Source organism: Squalius cephalus (assembly GCF_949319135.1).
Source record: "Squalius cephalus genome assembly, chromosome: 20".
In the NCBI taxonomy this organism is placed as follows: Eukaryota; Metazoa; Chordata; class Actinopteri; order Cypriniformes; family Leuciscidae; genus Squalius; species Squalius cephalus.
Genome location: NC_137141.1, coordinates 12,912,740 through 12,933,390, shown reverse-complemented (window position 1 = coordinate 12,933,390; position 20,651 = coordinate 12,912,740). Strand labels below are relative to the sequence as shown.

Here is a 20,651-nt window from a genome sequence, read left to right as displayed (position 1 = left end):
ATTGTTCATAATATTGTATCCTTGAGTGGAGGCTCTTTACCATTCCAATACAATTCCATATTAGAATAAGGTTTGTGTGAGCTCTTTTACTGTCATATGATGGTCACACACATCTTGCGTAAATATGAAAAAAAAAATTAGAGGAGAGAAAAAAAAAGATGTTCATCATGTGAAAAGGTTTGTGAGGGGGGGAACCACAAGCAACATAATTTACCAGTTTTGGAAATGTTGTTTTGAATTTATTGAACCAGTGTGTAAGACTATGTTGTAGTGTGTGTGATTTTGAGGGCTTGTGTGTCCTGTCTGAGGGCAAAGTTTGGTTTTTCAGCAAGAGTGAATGGATTTGAGTGTAGAGCTTCATTTTGACCTAAAAATAGGATGTTTGGGGATTTGGGTGAGACGTTATGGATTTGTGTTTACAGTTTTGATAATTCGAGGCATAGTTTCAAGAAATGTGTTTAAGCAATCGAGAAAAACTGTAAATTAAGTCAAAAAAAAAAAAATTGGGGCATCATTTCCACTTCAACAAAACATTTTTTTCGTTTTCGTCATGAGTAAAGTTTTATTTTCTTTCCCAAAAGCTAGTGTACTTGTTTATTAAGGAGACATGAAAATCATGACATGAAATCATGCTTGAGATGAAATTTGGAATGTGAACTTCCATACTTTAAGTTTTACTTTGTCTTAGTTTTACCCACAATGCTCTTGTGTCTCTGTCAGTTAGGCCACTGTTCTTATTTTCACGCCCAGCAGATTTGTGTGACAGAAAACATGTTAATATTATTAGCTCTGCAGTCACAAAGAGGGATTCTGACATGAGTTAGGATTACATGCTACGATTGCTCTTTGCTACTGAACATGCCTCAGGGAAGCTCCCGTTCACACACACACACGGAGGGGCTGAACCAAAAGCAGCACAAGAAACAAGAATAATTACACATAAACAGACATTCAGCTTTCAATGTGACTAAATTACAACTTGCCGAGACACATTGTGAGCCCTGAAATAGAGGGGATTTCCTCTGCAAATTGCTTTGTGCGTGTATGTAAAACTTGGAGTGAATCCTCTGGGCTGAAATGCATCTCATAAGAACCACTGAAAATGCTAAAAAAAAAACACATTTTAAAGCTTCCGAATGGAGAGTGACTTGTTTAGTATTGCTATTTTAAAAATGTGTGATGCTATAGTGTATGCAATGCATGCAAAATCACCATAGATTTCACATTAGCTGTAGTACAACATACTTTATATTTAGCCTTCTGGTTGCTGCAGGAGTGTTCGATAGGTCTGTCTTACCAAAAAATGATAGGAACTGTCTCTGTGCTATCTTCGTCCTCCTCTCTCTCTCTCTTCTTTCTCTCTGTTTTCTGTTTGTAGAGGGGGATAGCAATTAAAATGTGACAGGCCAGTGTCAGTGCACTAGTGCCGTCACGCTCTGCCTTCTCCCTTTGAGGCGGTGACAGGGCCGAGACCTAGAGATGAACTGCTCTTAAATTACACTTTTATCAGTGCTGACGTCTTTCATAATTAATCTTCATGCTCACAATTGTCACCAAGTGGCTTTTTTTTTCACCTACAGATGAGCTCTTGATGGGGTCATGATTGTACGGTGGAATTTCCCATTTCTAAAGGCCGATTAAAATACAGCTCAATTGTGTTTCTTCAAGACGACATGGAATGACGTTCAAAAAGCATTTACTTTCCGTAATGTGGCATATTTCAGATGAAATAGAATATTCGCTAGGACAGAGCATGGCTTGATTTTTTTTCCACTGGGAATTGGTTGGTTCATTAAATTATATTGTTAGTGGTACTTTCTAAGGCAAGCAAGCATTCTTTTTGTAAATCCATAAACCTATTAAGCTTATTTTGTATTAAACTTTGGCTTTTTATTTATATTGGGTGTTTTTGCCTTTTATTATGATAGGATAGTATGTAGACAGGAAACGAGAGGGGGATGGGATCGGGAAAGGTCTGCGAGGTGGGATTCGAACTCGGGTCGCCTGAAACACAACGGCACTATATGTCGGTGCTGCCCACGAGGCTATCGGCGCCAACAGCTTTGGATTTTTATGCTACAGAAATGAATGAAGATTTTCCATTTCCATTTTCAATTGTTTTACTTTAATGAAATGTTAGATTTTTGTGAATTCTTTAAATAAATAAACATTCAATGCAGATTTATTTTTTCAGTCTTCTTCACATAACGTGTGTGTGTGGCCCTGTTTACACCTGGTCTTAATATGTGTTTTGGTCTATCAGATAACAAGTAGACAAGGGAGACACATTCCTGTTTACACCTGGTGTTTTAATTCATCTCTTTTGTCCACTTTTGATTACTTCTGTCCTGATTTCTTTGAGGGGAGGGTCTATATGTGGGTAAACGTATGGGCTTTTTCAGATCTTTCGATCTTATAGACGAAATAAACTCATGCAATTTACATATGAATGAGAACGTAGACGACTCTTCGTTTAGGCGGAAGACCATGCTGTGAGTGTTAGAAATCAGGAATGGTGAGCGAACATTGTACTTGGTACGTTTGTCATCTTCAAACCAATCTTGAGTCTTCAGACAACAAACTTTAAATCCCGTCTTTTGTGGTTATTCTTTTTTTACAGTCTATTGTTCGAATCATTCGACCACATGAACATTTATACACTATGAAAGCAATCCAGTCGAATACGTATTCAACTACCTCTGGAAGTGGTCGAAAGTGGACAAACTCAAAACGTTTTAGAACCCGTTTACACCTGTATTTAGCGTCATCCACATGTGATCCGATCGACCAAAACACATCCTAATACCAGGTGTAAACAGGGCCTGTGTGTATATAAAAGATTGTAGTTGTAGAGGACTGGCAATATTTAGGTAGCACTGAGGTACCAATATTTATTTTCTCTACTTGGTTGAACAATGAACAGCAGTGCATTCTTTTATAAACCTTAACAGGGTGTTTTATCCCTGTCTATTTTTATACATGAAATGTGACATGCACTGTCAGTTTCTCTGCTTCCTAATGCGAGAGCATATTGTGGTGTGTTTAAGTCCTCAGCCGTGGCGTCTCCAGTGTAACACTGGTTCTCTGGCTGGATGTGAACCAGCGGTTTTCTGCTAATCCCTGTGGTTGTGTCTGGAGCTCGCTGGAGGATTTGTGCTGTCAGACGTCCTCCATGGCCAGGACTCCATGCTGACACTCGCGGCCCCGTCTGGGCACTGTTACCAGGGGAAGAGAGTGTATCCATAGTGCCCAAATTAAGCTCCAGTAAACCTGTGGCCGGCAGTCTGTTATGCTGTGGCCTGACAAAACCCAGCAGCAGAAATCCATAAAGATTTACAGGCGCTCTACCGCATGCAGCGCTGTCATCCGTGAACAAGGAAAGTTTGTGACGATTTGTTTCCCACCTTAACACCCCATTCAGGCCTTGGAAATAGTGAGGGATAATTGGGTGTTTCTTCAGCTACGGGCACTTTTATGTCCCAGGAGTTTATTATAAAATAATAGAAACTGTTAAAACTAACTAGATAACTTTATTTGCATTCTGTTTGCTAAATGAAGGGCACAGTAAAACCAATGCATTGTAGATTTTATTGTTACTTTTTACTGATTTTCAATCTTAACCTTTTCAAATATTTACAAATATTTATTTTATTATTTGTATGATGCATTCACAATTCATCATAAAAAAATAATAAAGGAATAATAAAACCGAGATGCACCATTGGTGCTCGGGCCCTAAATATTTGTAAATGATAATAAAAATATGCATTACATTTTAAAAAATAGTCTAATAAAGCTTTCTGTATTTATTGTATGAAATAAAATAAAATAAAAATAGCAAAATCATTAAAAGTTATTTTGTACTTGAGATATGAGACATTTAATGTGTGAGGAAAACTTCAAGGTAAAAATGTATGTAATTGTATTGTGCATCATTTCCAACAACCTGTAATTTTGTCAAATCATGCAGAAAGTTAGAACATTTATTCATTTAAGTTATTATAAATTTGTATATTTATTTAAAACGTTCAATTTAGGATACATAAAATGCTTAGCGAGATAAGGGTCTCAGCCATTTTATTCCAAAAAAATGTTGGTAAAATAACAAAATGTTATTAAACACAGTATATTATTTGAATTGTGATTTTAATGACACTGGGGTGTAAAATACATTTTAGAAAAATGTAAATAAATAGCAAAGCGTATATAAACACTGTTAGTAGACATATGAAACGAGTTTGAGTGTGTTTTAAGAGAGTTTATAAAAGTCCACACGCAGGGCCAAAAGTAGTTAGCTCTAAGTGGGTGTTGTTGACATCATATCCTTGTATCAGTTGCGTCAGTCTCCGCTGTTCTGAAAATGCAGTAAATTGAGCTGTATTCAGGTGTGAGGGTGTTCCAGGATCAGCGTTCTTTTCTGTTCCGCCATAGTTAATGACTACCTTCAGCACTGTTATTTGGAAACATTAATAAATGACCGCAGCGGATTGCTATTCGCCTTGTCTGTTGATGTTTGGGGCTGCTTAGCAATACCCAGGTATTATGTTTTGTTCGCAGCAGAGGGAAGAAGATGAGAGGAAATCATCCCATTGTCCTCCATATTCTTTCATTACCCAGCTCTGTTCTCCAGTATTTCATTTTTTTCACTCGTCTTCTGTTTACTGAGCACGGTGCTTAGGGCTACAAGCACAGACTTGCTTTAATGAGATATATTTTCTTTCGTCATTACTTAGAAACCACATGTAAAGATTGAGTTTAGGCCCCTGTGTATGTAAGTGAGGAGTGTCGGGCTCTTAGGGGCTGTTTATGGGTGAATAATCAAAAGCACAGATTAAAGGAGGATCATAAAAGAGAGTTTCACTCAGGTTAAATGGTCTACTTTGAGCTTAATGTCTTGTGTGTGTGCGTGTGTGTGTGCAGACAACGGCTTAGCTAACAGCTATTTTCTGACAGCATTGATAAGCTCAAATCTCGTCACATTTTATTGATATGGCTTAAAGGAGGCATATCCTGGAAATAAGATGTTCTTTGCTCTTTTAAAATAAAATAGTTTAATCTGCTTTGTAAGCAAATGCAACACAAGTCTCCACCCAGAGCATTTATGGGAACTATGCTGCAACAGTTGGTAAATAGGAAATTAGAAATCACAAACATAAGCACATTAACATATGACCACTCTTTATACTATAGGGCTGTCAATAGATTATTATTTTTTAAGCACGATTAATTGTGCCGTTTTTGTGCGATTAATCGCACACTTATCGTGAAATTAAGCATACACCATTTATTTTGTTGAACCCGTTCATTTTGTCATCATTTGCTATATCCAGCAAAGTAAACCAGTGGGTGTCTTTCCAAAAAGGACACTTGGAGACTCCAAAAGGACACCAAATAACTAAATGATATAAGGAGTCCTTAAAATTCATAAAGTTATGCACACCAAAGCACCCATGAAAAAAAAAAAAAATTGTGGTTCTGTATTAAAAAAAAAAAAAAAAGTCCATTATTTTAATGAAAGAAAATGAATCACACATATATAATTTTTTTTAATTTGCTTTATTTTAATTTTACCTGCCATTTTTTAACACTCTTTCTTGAATTTAAATGAACTTCTTTCTTATTATTTTTAATACATTTTAGGATGTGAAAATCTTAATGCAAATAAATCCTCATTTGATTCTACTTTTGATTTAATTTAATTGATTCCTTTTAGAGTTGGCAGTGAATTAACACTATCCTGTAAATGAAAAGCACTGGCGTGTGAAGCTTAATCATCAGAGCTCAGAGGGTGTGGCCTATTGCCAAGGCCATTTCATTGGCTAATAATAATCCAATCATTTATGTTGTATTATCATGGAAGATTGCATTATTATGTTCTTTCCAGCAAAGCAATCTAGCGAGAAGAAGAGCAAAATGTGTTTTAAAGATAAAATGTCTTCAGATATATCTAGAACCAGGCTCCCTGTGTGGGCCATTAAACTGGCACGGCTTCCATATTCAACATCCATGGGAAACATTTCGCGTCTATGAATATGAGCCTTTGGGATTACAGTGAACAAACACAACCAGAAAGGCAGATGCCGAAATTGCTGTTTAGATATAAGCTATGAAGTGTTCAGATCGGATGTGAGGCCAAGGCTTCAGACAAAGTTGTCGACGTCTCAGAGAAATGATAATGACGCAGAAAGGTTGTCCCGTGAGAGCGAGGCCCGTCTGTTTACCGTCGGCTGGGTGGGCCGACTATAAGCCTGCTTTATACGCTGTTCTTAGGCGATGTTGAATCTTCCCCAGACCATGACAAACACAAGTAATTTGTTTTTTTGAATGACTTCCGATGCAGCCAGGAAGAGCAGGACGGCATTCTTGTCTACATATAAAGGATAATTGGGCTTTCGTGCTTGATTTTGATAATTGCTGTGTTTGTTCTGTCATGCTTGCTTGAATGAAAATACATGCATTCATCTCGCTATCTCCTGAAATCTCACCACAAGGGAGTACTAGCCGACACAAAGACTTCAAACATGGTTTACACATACATACTGAATACGTATCTTGCATTTTGGATTAGCCGGTCACTTTAATTAGTCGTTAAATTAATATTTTAGCCACATGACATTTACTGACTCTCATGTCTTTTTGAACATTTATGTTATAATTTTAGATTTCCAATCAGAGCTTTGGCTCTCTAAATTATGACTAATAAGACTTTAACTCCCCTTTTTGGAGCTTGGAATTATAAATCACTCGACATCTTCGGAAAATGTCTGTAAAATATCTAAGGTGTTACCATATATATATATACAGTGCTGGTCAGAATTATTTGCCCCCTTGGTAAATATGATCAAAGATGGCTGTAAAAAATAAATCTGCATTGTTAATCCTTTTGATTTTTTTTTTTTTTTTTTTTTTAAATAGCAAAACTCTAACTTTCATTGAAGTAAAAGAATTGAAAGTGGGGGGGGGGGGGGGGGGGGGATCACATTATGAAATAAATGTTTTTCTCTAAAACACGTTGGGAACAATTATTTGCCCCCTTTTATTAAATACTTTTTGCAACGTCCTTTTTCCAAGATAACAGCTCTGAGTCTTCTCCTATAATGCCTGATGAGTTTGGAGAACACCTGACAGGAGATCAGAGACCATTCCTCCATACAGAATCTCTCCAGATCCTTCAGATTCCCAGATCCATGTTGGCGCTTCTTCTCTTCAGTTCAGCCCACTCATTTTCTATAGGGTTCAGTTTAGGGGACTGAGGTGGCCATTGCAGATGCTTGGTTTTGTGCTCAGTGACCCTTTTTTGTTTTGATTTTGATGTTTGTTTTTGGATCACTGTCCTGTTGGAAGATCCAAACATGGGCCATTATAAAATTTCTAGCAGAGGTTGTCAGGGTTTGATTTTTTATCTGTTGGTATTTAATCGAATCCATGATGCCATGTATATGAACAAGATGTCCAGGACCTTTGGCAGAAAATTAGCCAAAAAAGCTATTTTTTTTGTTTCATCTGACCATAGAACCCATCCCGTTTGAAGTTCCAGTAGTGTCAGTTGCTTTTCAAACGTTCTATGGACAGATGAAACAAAAAAAAAGAGCTTTTTGGTAGCAAACACTTAATATGGGTTTGGTTCATACAGGGATAAAAAAGTACCCCTTGTGTAAAATGAAATACTCTGCTGTATCTTTAATGCTGTGGGTCTAATTTTCTGCCAAAGGTCCTGGACATCTTGTTCATATACATGGCATCATTCGATTAAATACCAACAGATAAAAAATCAAACCCTGACAACCTCTGCTAGAAATCTTATAATGGCCCATGTTTGGATCTTCCAACAGGACAGTGATCCAAAAACAAACATCAAAATCAAAACAAAAAAGGGTCACTGAGCACAAAACCAAGCATCTGCAATGGCCATCCCAGTCCCCAGACCTGAACCCTATAGAAAATGAGTGGGGTAAACTGAAGAGAAGAAGCGCCAACATGGATCTGGAGAGATTCTGTATGGAGGAATGGTCTCTGATCTCCTGTCAGGTGTTCTCCAAACTCATCAGGCATTATAGGAGAAGACTCAGAGCTGGTATCTTGGAAAAAGGACGTTGTAAAAAGTATTTAATAAAAGGGGGCAAATAATTGTTCCCAATGTGGTTTGGAGAAAAACATTTTTTTCATAATGTGATCCCCCCCCCCCCCCCCACTTTCAATTATTTTACTTCAATGAAAGGTTAGATTCTTGCATTTGTTTTTTAAATAAAATATCAAAAGGATAAACAATGCAGATTTATTTTTTACAGCCAACTTTGATCATATTTACCAAGGGGGCAAATAATTCTGACCAGCACTACCTTCATATTGTCAGTTATGTTCTGTCTTGTATTCATTGTTCACTATTTGTTTGCTCATTTTCCTTTTGACCTAATTTTCCCCATGTGTTTTATTAGTTCATTCCATTCACCTATGTCATGTTAATCACCTTGTTAATTATCTCGTTTGCTCCTTTGTTTGACTGTGCATTCATACCCTCAGTGAGCTTCTGTTCATTGTCTTATGTTGATGTTACTACCTGGAAATTATCATCGTCTGTTTATTGGATACCACTTTACTGATCCTAAAGCCTGATCTTTCTGAATCCACCAGCCGGCAGGTGTGACACATTTACCTTTACATTTATTCCTTTAGCAGATGCTTTTATCCAATGCGACTTACAAATGAGAACAATAAATGAGACCCTTCCCAGTTTAATCTAACACACACAGTACGTGTTTTTTTGTTTTTTTTAATAAAGATAAAATATATAGAATAGAAGATAAAGTGTTAGTGCAAGTGACACATATATGATTATATTTACTAATATTTGTTAATATTATTGGTTGGATGCATTTTTGAAAATTCAATGTCAGCATCCAAAAAGGTCACTAAGGTCATCGGCAGTGATGATCTCACCTTCCACGCGGCCAGCGAGGGTCTTGAGAAGATCATCAGTGTCACATCAGTGTCATTTCATTGCTGTCATTCTCGCCTTGTCACTTTCGGTTTTCTAACCGCCGGAAAGACAGCAGTTACATCATATCGCATTCAAGAAGACAAATGTCCCGCTGGCAAACATGTCAGCTTTCTTGTTTTCTGTGTCTACTGACTGCAAGCAACTTGTTTCTTTAGTTAATTAATTAGTGATGACTGATTTATGTTCCATTATTTAGCAGTTACTGCCCTTGTGCAATATTTATTTAGATTCAAGAGAAAGTGAGAGTGGAGACTATGAGGGATTTGCAGTTTGATTTCAGTGTTTAATGAGGACAAACAATAAAAAATCTGTCATTTAGAGAGAAAAAAACAGGATTTTTGATGAGTTTGTACAAGTTTTCCAGTGTGTTCTGACAGGCTGAATGAACTAAATTCACCCCCTTTGGGTCTTATTTGTCAAATCAGCATAGATTTATGCATACAACAGACAAACAATACAAAAACAAAAGTCAGTTAAATCATATATAAATATACAATTATATATCAAATATTTATATACATTTAAATAGGTTATGTGATTATTTAAATATATAATTGTATTATTTTATTACTGCTTTTTTAGTAGTATTTCGAACCTTTAATGCTAGTCTGTTACTAGTCGAAGGCCTGGGAAAGAGTGAGTTGTGCTTACACATGGTTCAAGCGTTCCTGGTTTGACCTGGTTTTGTGTTTGTCTGAACCAGCATGTCTCTGCTGAACCACGACTGCCAGCCGAACTGTGTCATGATCTTCGAGGGCAAGAGACTCACGCTGCGAGCTGTTAAGGTCATCAGACCCCGTGAGGAGGTACCGGTCCATCCATACACACTCACATACACCTTATTTCCCGCTCGCCTTGTCCTTTTTTGCTTTTCTTTTTCACTCTTTCTCACTCTCATACACCTTATTTCACGCTCGCCTTGTCCTTTTCTAAATGACCTGGGACATTTAAATGTATGGGGCCAAGGAAAAAATGAAATGGATGGGTCTCAGCTGTCACAGGGCCCAAGAAAACATTACCAATATTTTTTGGGGGAAATATATATATATATATATATATATATATATATATATATATATATATATATATATATATATATATATATATATATATATATATATATATATATATATATATATATATATATATATATATATTATTCATTATTTAGTTATTTCTGCAACACTAAATGGAATTGCAAAAATAGTTCCACTCAAAGTTATTGTTATTTGGGTTGTTTTTTAATATTATTATTATTTCTATTTCTATTTTTCATTTGTCCTTTCAATTTAGTAAAATGTTTGTACATTCTCTAATATCATTAGAGATCATTTTAATTATTATTAAAATATTATTATTATTTGCTCATTTTAGTATTTTCATTGTTTAGTAGTTACTTGTTAATTGTCATTTTTATTTTATTTTTAATTGTTTTTATTTTATTAAGTCCCCCTGTGATGAAAATCAAGCTTTTAATGTTGTTTAATGTCTGTGTGGCATTTTTAATATGATTTAAGACAAGCCATGTACAAAGTCAATACCATTGCTGAGTTTTTTCTCTTTAAAACTGCAGTGAACCAAAGACAGTCTCAAAAATAGAGTTTGAAATTGCTGGTGTTTCTGACGTCACAAACTACCTTGTAACCAATCACGTCAACGTGTGATCGTCAACAAGTGGATCTCTGAGGTGATGTGAGTGAGTGGATGCGGGGCTAATTTGCATATTCATAGAATCGCGTATACTAAATGAGGCAAGGGTGTAGAGTTACATTCAAGCTATTTTAAAGCATGAAGATTTTTTTTCAAGGAAAAAACATTTAAATATGTAATTTTAGTGATCAAAGGTGAGTTTTAAGGAATACAATTATTGACTACAGGGGGACTTTAAAATGTATTTTTCCAGTAATGTTAATTTTTATTTTTACTTCAGTCAATAAAAATGTTTTCATTCAGTTTCCCGCCCCATACTCACTCCATTGAGCCAGAACCTCTCAGATAAACAAAGTAATATTTTCATAGTGTCATGGAGCCACAGTGTTTTACTTTTCAGCCCACAAATAGCAGTTGTCTATTCATTTTAAACAAGGACAGGAGAAAGTATTTTAACTTCCAAAAAATTATACACATCACACCACATTTTCTCAGTTGCAGGCACTTAACGGAGCCCATGCCAGATTAACTTCACCCTAATTCAGTCATCCCAAGAATAAATCTAAAAGCAACACCCTACATATACATTTATTGCATTTAGCAGACACCCTCATCCAGAGCGTCCTGCAGAACTCTTTAACAATCACTCCCGACTAATCAGAGCTCATTTAAACCTATTTACCTGAGCGCACACATCCATCACACAACCAGCCAGAATAACTAGTAGAAAGCCAAGATAATCATATACATTAACACCTGAATCCATTCGGCTGATCTGTGGCGGGATGTGGTATTTCGCATTGGCCCCGTTCGACACGCTCGACAAACTCTCATTATTCGTCCGTTCTGTTTATTTCTGCTCCGAAAGTTTAGATATCCCCAAGTAAATCAGGCAGTCATGCTTAATTTCCCTCTGACAGTGGGAGGAAACGTCGAGAGAGCAAAAGCGAACTGGAATGAAATTACCAGCAAGCTCTCTGTACACAGGAAGTAATGAGAATTCACAGTATAGGTGTACGATATACGATGGCAGAATACACGAGTGCTCATCGTCCCACAGACACTGTTTACACACAAACACACACTCATTTGCACGGCACGATTATAATTCATACACCCACACACATCTGCACACTGTACACACGCCACTGTTTGCCCATAAGGGTCATACTCATTTTGGATCGGTTTTTCGTTTTCTCCTCTTCCTGTTTCTGTTGCCTTCGCTATTTACCCATCTTTTCTAGTTTTATGTACTCTACTCTTTCTATCTGTCTCGTTTTCTCTCTCTCCGCTTCACTCAATAACTCATTCATTGGAGTAACTGTTTTCAATTATCTCCCACTCTCTATATTTGACCTCCCCAAGAGAGGTTGGAAATGGAAAAGCTTTATGCATACTGTGCAGTATATGCTGTCATGCATACTTTTTCTTTTCTATTTTATTCTTTTCTTTTCTCTTCTTTTGTTTTAGATAACAGGTGAAACAATATGCAGCATGCTAGGTTATTGTCACATGACCCTACTACATAACATTGCATATTTAATTTAGTAAGTAGTGTTCAGCTATCATCTTGGAAATAAAGATGTGGTTATTACATATTTCATCCAATTTTAGGGAAAAAGGTCTTTTTGAAATTCCAATCAAACGAGTCAAGATGGTGATGTAAAGAGAGAAAATCATGGTTGATGTTGCTTCTGATTCATTTGTCATGTTAGACTGATTCGATTATATTGTTATATATATTTTAAAATATGCAACAAAATGGCCAAAATATATTGCTAATATAGATTTACATAAATGCAATGTAACAGAACACAAGACATAACATAACACAATTTGGTCAGATTCTATGCAGCTTTCTGTGGTTTTATACTGCACATTTTAAGTATCCAAGATACACTGTAAAAAAAAAAAAAATGTTATCATGATTTGTCATCACTCTTTTTTTTTTTGTCAAATCAACTTCTGTTCAGATAACATAATATTTTGAGTTTTGGGTTTCTGTTGATTAAACAAATCTCCTTCATTGTATTGACTCAAATTTTTAATTTCAGTGAACTCAAAATTGTAAGGCAACCAGTTACTTCCTTTTTTAAGTTAAATTAACAATATTTTTTTACAGTGTATGACTCCACTTAACAACAATAATAAAATTGCTGATGCAATGCAGAATAAATAGAAAGTGATATATGGATATGTGATTCTGCAGGCACATGCTGCAGAATAATTTCATGCTGTAAACAAAAATAACAGATAGTATGTAACTCCGAACATACCCGTAATGTACTTATAGAAAGAGGTAAACAGCTGTTGTGTGAAGAGTTCTTTCTCAAACCTCTGGAAGTCATCAGAAAACACTATCACTGTTCAGATTCTCTCGAGACACCTGTCACATTAGATGATGAGAACTCTTAAAACATTTCATTCCTCATAATTTAGCATCAATTCAAGCTTTTCCAATCTGATTTTCTTTATGTCAGCTCTGTTAACAAACTGGAAGATTTCTCTTAATGGCTGAACACATAAACACAAACAATGCACATTAAAGCAAAGCGTTTTCTTTTCATTTACATCCTGCAGAATTGGAAAGTTAAGGCTGCTGTATGTATCTTTCATGTTAGCTCAGCAGGCAGACTTCTCATTATTTAAGACTAAACTGCCATAAAACATTGGTTCTGTTCCGAACCCTAGTGAGCAGCATCTGTGTCTGCTGTCTACATAGGCAACTACTTAAGGCTTCTAAGGCTCCTTGTAAGTGCCCTTTTTTGTTTGAAACACCCTTCATAGGAAACACACAGTTTTTATTATGCATTTTTTTTATTCTATACCTTTTTTTTACCCAATTAAATATATAAATAATTTATTTGATGCATGTATACAACATACTGCGGAGCCCCTAAAGGGACCTTTATGTTTATTTTTGCAAAGGTCCCTTTAGGGGCTCCGTAATATACTGGCATTCAAAAGTTTGGGCTCAGTAATTTATTTATTTTTTGGATGGAAAATAATACTTTTATTTATCAAAAATGCATTAAATGTATTAAGACTTTTAAATTGTTTCAATAAAAAATTCTGTTTAAAATCTTTTTTTATATATATATTAGAATGATTTCGGTAGGATCATGTGACACTGAAGACTGAAGTAATGATGCTGAAAAAATTCAAAATATTAAAATATTTTAAAATAGAAAAGTTATTTAAAATTGTCATAATATTACTGTTTTTACTGTATTATTTATCCAATTAATAACGAAAGTGGGCAGTATAAGACTATTTTTACAACAAAAAAAATTATCGACCACAAACTTTTGTACGTTATGTGCAAATATGACATAAAATGTATTTCTAATTCGATTCCATTCATCTTGAATGAACATTTTTACTGTTTTCATTGCAATGCATGAATTCATTTTGGAATTACTGTACCTGAATATCCATTTTTCATACTCAAAACAATGCCTAAATTTACTTATGGCATTTAAAATGGCTGATTGTTGTGCTTAGTGTTTAGTTACCAGGGTTTTCTAGTTGCCTGAAATCTTTCAACTAACCATCTCTAATCTCTCCCTCTTTTTAGCTGACTATAAGCTACACCGATGTCCTCGCACCCAGCAAAGAGAGACGTTCCCGATTACAGGAGCAATACCACTTCTTGTGTCAGTGCGCTCGCTGTACCACTGAGGACAAGGTGAGCCGTGCGAACATCCCCTCAGATCTATCTTCCCTTCCCTGATCTTTCTTATCCACCCTTTATCCTCATTTTTCTATTTCTTTCACTTTCACCCCATCACTCCTGGAAAAGGCTTCTCCCCGCCTCATTGTGTCCAGGCGGGATCACTATCTATCATCCACCATGTTCTCTTTTCCTCGCTCTTTTGCTCTGTGTCTGTCCCACTCAGCACTCGAAAGCATCTGATGATGTGTCAAGTCTGTCAGAACCGGTCCTAGACCATCGCCGGTCTCTCCGCAGTGCCCCGGGGAACCTGTCCTCAGCAGGCCCTGTCATCCGTGATCATCACTGCGATGACAGGAGCATGTCAAGAATAAAGCTTTGGATGGCATGCATGAGAGCGGACGAATGAATGCTAAAGATGGAGTGAGGAGAGATGGGAATTTAAAGGTGAAATGTGTGATTTTTTTGGATTTTAAAGTACTTTTTTTCTTACTTAACACCTATAAGTAAGCCATTTTGTGTGTTGATTCCCAGAAAATTGTAAGCACTGTATTTTTCCACTTCCATTTGGTGGAAAAATACAGTTCTATTTCTTTACCAATTTGTTTCTAAAATATCCTGTTCACATACTAGCATCCAAAATAATATGCAAGATTAGAGTTAACGCATCTGGGGATTTGCAGGTAATTTTGAGGAAAAAAGGGCTGTCAAAGTTGATTTAAATATGCATTTTTAAAGATTGATTATTTTATTCAGGTTATTTTCTGCAGAAATGACACACTTCACCTTTAAAGGAATAGTTCACCCAAAAATGTAAAGTCTGTCATTATTTGTTCTAAACATGCAGTGATTTCCTTTTCTTCTGCTATTGAAGATTACGCCACAGAATAAAAAAAGGTCATTGTGACTTTTTTTTTTTATTACAATTGTGAGTTTATATATCACAATTCTGAGAAAAAAAGTCAGCCTATAGAGCTGGTAAGTCCCGCCCCTTCCGCTAACCCCACTGGACCTCTAGGTTGAAAAATCGTCAATGCAAGTGAATGGGAGAAAATAATTATTTTCTGGTCCCGTTTGAATTGTGCCATGAATGTGAATTTTTTAAATAATTTTTCTTGTAAAGAATGCTACAATTTAGCGGGTAGAAGTTTGATACGGTTAGACTTTGTGTGAGAGCACTTTGTGGACTACAACTCTTCACTGCTTTCGACGAGTTTGAAACGTCACCACCACTCGCACACGGACACTAGCTCACGGATCCCGCTAAACATGGCTGTGTCTTTGGTGCACTTCACCGCCTTCTTTCAGGGAGAGGACAAAATCGTTGAGGTTGGCGAAAACCACGGGTAAGTCAACTTTATGGGGTGACGTCACATAGGCGACATGTAGTCTTTCTCGTTATGTCTTTTCCACAACTAAAGACATAGCTAGCCGAAGAATCATACAATATACTGTCAAACTCGTAACATGAAAAATTATATAAAAAATTCACAGACAACATATGTTCACATTCATGGCACAATTCAAACGGGACCAGAAAATAATTATTTTCTCCCATTCACTTGCATTGACGATTTTTCAACCTAGAGGTCCACTTGGGGTTTTACGGATGGGCGGGACTTACCAGCTCTATAGTCTTTACAATCGCACGCACTGTATAAAGGTCCTAAAGGTCACAATTTCTCACAAATCTTAAAGCTGTCTTATAGAGTTTTTGTCTGCTGAAAGTTTTTTTTCGGAAAGACATTTCGTCAGCTGAACAATCTGTATGTTCTTAACCCTTAAATGCATGAATGTTTCGCCATTCATTATTACATATTAGGGTCTTTAGCAACCCAGATCTATATCTAATATGGATGTATCTCTACCTATTGTGATAATATAAAACTCTGCTGAAATTAGATAATTACAGAAGAAGAAAAAAGCATACCATCGTCACTGTCCCCGTCAGAGCTCATTTCCCAGTACATTCAGATCGCTGACAGCTTCTTCACCAGATCCACCATCAAGTGACAGCGACACTAATATTTCACTGCGTACAGTACTTGCTCTGAAAAAAAGAGAAATCTAGATTATGAGATAAAAAGCTACTTCTTTTGTTGTTGTTTTATTCTGTGGCGGAAACAAGCTTCCATATTCTGCAGAACACAAAAAAAGATATTTAGAAAAATGTTTCTTGTTTTTTGTCCATACAGTGATACGGTTTTATGGACCCCATTGAGTATTATTGTACGGACAAAAAACTTTTTGAAAATGTCTTCTTTTGTATTTCACAGAAGGAAGAAAGTCATAACAGGTTTGGAATGACATGTGAGGTTGAGTCAGTGATTTACATTTTTTGTTGAACTATCCCATCAAATGCATGTGCGAGTGACAAAAGAAATATGGCAAGCTGTTTCGGCTTTTAATCATTTCTAGGATATGAATTTTTAATTCATCAACAAGTTAAAAGGATAATTCTTGATGTCAGGAATGGAATTTTTCCATTTAATAATGGCTATTTTTTATATCAGAAATTACATTTTCACTAAACTAAAAACTTGATTTCTTGATATCAAAAATTCATATCCTGCGAGTGATTAAAGGGTTAGTTCACCCAAAAATGAAAATTATGTCATTAATGACTCACCCTCATGTCGTTCCAAGCCCGTAAGACCTCCGTTCATCTTCGGAACACAGTTTAACATATTTTAGATTTAGTCCGAGAGCTCTCTGTCCCTCCATTGAAAATGTATGGACGGTATACTGTCCATGTCCAGAAAAGGTAATATAGACATCATCAAAGTAGTCCAAGTGACTACAGTGGCTCAATGTTAAGTTTATATAGTGACGAGAATACTTTTTGTGCGCAAAAAAACACAAAAATAACGACTTTATTCCACTATTCATTTCCTTCTCTCTGGGCCTCGAGTGAGTTCACGTAGTGTTTTAGTGCAGCGCGTCTGTGTTGTACGTCACACGTAGGCTCACTATTGGCCGACGCTTTGTCATGTGTGATGCGTGTGACGTACAACACAGAAGCGCTACGCAGTTATACTACGTGAACTCACTCGAGGCCCACAGAGAGAAGAAAATGAATAGTGGAATAAAGTCGTTATTTTTGGGGGGTTTTGCGCACAAAAAGTATTCTCGTCGCTTTATAAACTTAACATTGAGCCACTGTAGTCACTTGGACTACTTTGATGATGTCTATATTAACTTTTCTGGACATGGACAGTATACCGTCCATACATTTTCAATGGTGGGACAGAGAGCTCTCGGACTAAATCTAAAATATCTTAAACTGTGTTGCGAAGATGAACAGAGGTCTTACGGGCTTGGAATGACATGATGAGTCATTAATGACATAATTTTCATTTTTGGGTGAACTAACCCTTTAAGTCAAAATGGCTTGCAAAGGTATTATATTGCAAAACACTTTGGTAACACTTTATTTTACAGTGTCCTTGTTACATATGTTACATGTACTTACCATCGAAATAACAGTAAATTATGCATAATTACATGCAACTAACCCTCAACCAAATCCTAATCCTACCCTAACCCTATAGTAAGTACATGTAGTTGCTTAATATTACTTAGTACTTAATTATACAATTACACTGTAACAATGACACCTTAATTCTACAAGTAAAAATACAATTTCAGATATCAAGAAAAATAGTTTATAGTTTATATCAAGAATGATATCAATGAGGACATCATTGTTGATGTCAAGAATTTACGTTTTCACCAGTGAAAATGTAATTCATATCAAAAATAGCTATTGTTACTAGTAAAAAGTCCATTCATGATTGCAAGAACGATTATTTTAACTAGTGAAAATTGAATTGTTGATAATGATTAAAAGTCAAAAGGGCTTGCCATAAAGAAACAGAACTGGTGTCATGTGTGCTCCAACATGTCACTGGCATACACAAGTTCCTTTCAGGCTTATGTTGTGGTTATTTTGCACCTGCATGCCGGCATACTAAATGCTAAATAAGTGTGCTGTGAGCTCAAGAGAAAGAGGCTTTATCCTGCTGTTAACACCTACACAGCTGCTCAGACTGACCTCTGCTTGAGTCATCTGTCAGATACGTGCAGATAAGAATAAGCGCTCTTGCTCAAGGCTGCTGAGATGGAGACTTGGGTTTCATCCCTGAATCCAACAGTTGAAGAAACAGTGGAAGCTTTTTAAGCTTGTTTTTCGTAAGTTTTGGAGTTTAGGACAACTGATAACTCACATCTATTTGTCCATGCATCTGTTTCTTCTATCCATCCATCCATCAATCAATCAAACCAACTGAATGCAAGTCATTTTGGATAAAAGATGAATGAGCCTAGGCACCAGAATATCATAGAGACAGAGTATTATGGAAATATAAATTTAATAAATTATTGAAAATAATTTTATTTAAAAGTAAAATTATGTATTCTCTTCTACACCTGTACTGGGATCGGTAAGATTTGTAAAATGTTTTTAAAAGGCTCTTCTGCTCACAAAGGCTGCATTTATTTGTTCAAAAATACAGTAATATTGTGAAAAATATTATAAATTAAGATAACAGTGTTTTTATTTGAATATTTTTAAATGTAATTTATCCTTGTGATGCGAAGCTGAATTTTCAGCATCATTACTCTTCACTGTCACATGATCCTTCAGAAATCATTCTAATATGATGATTTGCTGCTCAAGAAACATTTCTGATTATTATCAATGTTCAAAACAGTTATGCTGCTTAATATTTTTGTGGAAACTTTTTTTTTTTTTCAGTATTCTTTCATGAAAAAAAAGCTCAAAACAACAGCATTAAAAAAAATTTTTTATTAACATTATACATATTTTTACTGTCATTTTTGATCAATTTAATGCATCCTTACTGAATAAAGTATTATTATTTTTTTAAATGTACTGTCCCCAAACTTTTAAACAATAGTATTTATTTAATTTCTGACCTTAAAAACCACTCACATTTTCTACAATACAGTAGAAATCTAGTTTTAAGTTTTTTTCTTTTCATCACACTCCATCACATACTGTCTTTGTGGTCCAGGTAAACCCTACGTTATGGGGACAAAATTTTCGAAATCCGATATTTTTTGGTCCCCTTGTCGAAAAACAGCTAAATAAATCAGACTAAATTATGTTTTTTGAAAATGTAAAAATGCATAAAGTTTTTGTTTTTGTGATGTGTAGGTTTAGGATTAGGGGATAGATTATACAGTTTGTACAGTATAAATTTTTTTTTTTAATTATTTATATTTTTATAAATGAAAAATATCATCAAACAAAAATCTAAAAAAAAAGTTTTTTTCTCCTTGTTTTTGTTGTTCAATACATTTCTTATCATCACAAAACATGAAAACCCAACGTGTGTGTGTGTGTGTGTGTGTGTGTGTGTGTGTGTGTGTGTGTGTGTGTGTGTGTGTGTGTGTGTGTGTGTGTGTGTGTGTGTGTGTGTGTGTGTGTGTGTGTGTGTGTGTGCATGTGCACATGTGTGTGTGCATGAGGTAATTATACAGGTGAGGTGTGTGAAGTGTCACACTGATGACACTCTGATGAGAGGGATTTGTTGATTCACCACCGGCTTTGCGGTAATCTGACAACCTGTGTGAGTTCAGTAGGACACACTGACACTCTAAAACAATAGAGCAGCTGTATGTGCAGTTAAGTACAGGAAGGGCTTGCTCAGGTTATCACCTTCCCAGAATCTCCCGAGACCGGAGATGTGATTCAGTCTGACAGTCACGTGGGGGGTCACAGATGTTACTCAGTTCATGAAGGACTGTCTGGTCACACGGTGCATGTCTCTGCTTTTTTTTCAGTGTTTTAGTGTTCAGTGTTCTTTCACATTTGCGCCATTTCTCCTTTACAAATTTGCTGTGTCCCATTTCTTATAGTATGCGAATAGTATTCTAAATAGTATGCAAGAGGAGAGTTAATCGATCCCAGAAAGAGGTGCTGGGCATCTGCAGATAATTTGAAATAAAAAAGTGTACATATTAATTTAGCAAATTAATTTAAATAAACTTTTTAAATAATATAATATTTTATACAAATGTTTTTTTTTTTAATTCTGCGTTTCTTATTTCTGCGTCTTCTAAATTATTATTTTTACATTTTTATTCTGTTGACAGGAATACTGTATATACAGTGTGTATATATATATATATATATATATATATATATATATATATATATATATATATATATATATATATATATACTGTATACTGTATATATATATATGTATATATACACAATAATATAATTTTTTTTTTTTTTTTGTAGATTTTTGCTGTACTTAAACGTGCATGCTTTTTTAGTGAATAAACCAACAACCTGTT

The 20,651-nt window shown here is 35.6% G+C and overlaps 1 protein-coding gene across 1 annotated transcript in view; it reads left to right on the top strand.

Annotated features, from left to right (window-relative positions):
• smyd3 (SET and MYND domain containing 3) overlaps positions 1–20,651 on the top strand; it is a 192,060-nt gene that overhangs the window by 145,094 nt on the left and 26,315 nt on the right. The window contains exons 7-8 of the mRNA XM_079854222.1: positions 9,702–9,804; positions 14,226–14,336. Coding sequence (XP_079710348.1) covers positions 9,702–9,804; positions 14,226–14,336 — 214 coding nt within the window. The remainder of the gene's footprint in view (positions 1–9,701; positions 9,805–14,225; positions 14,337–20,651) is intronic.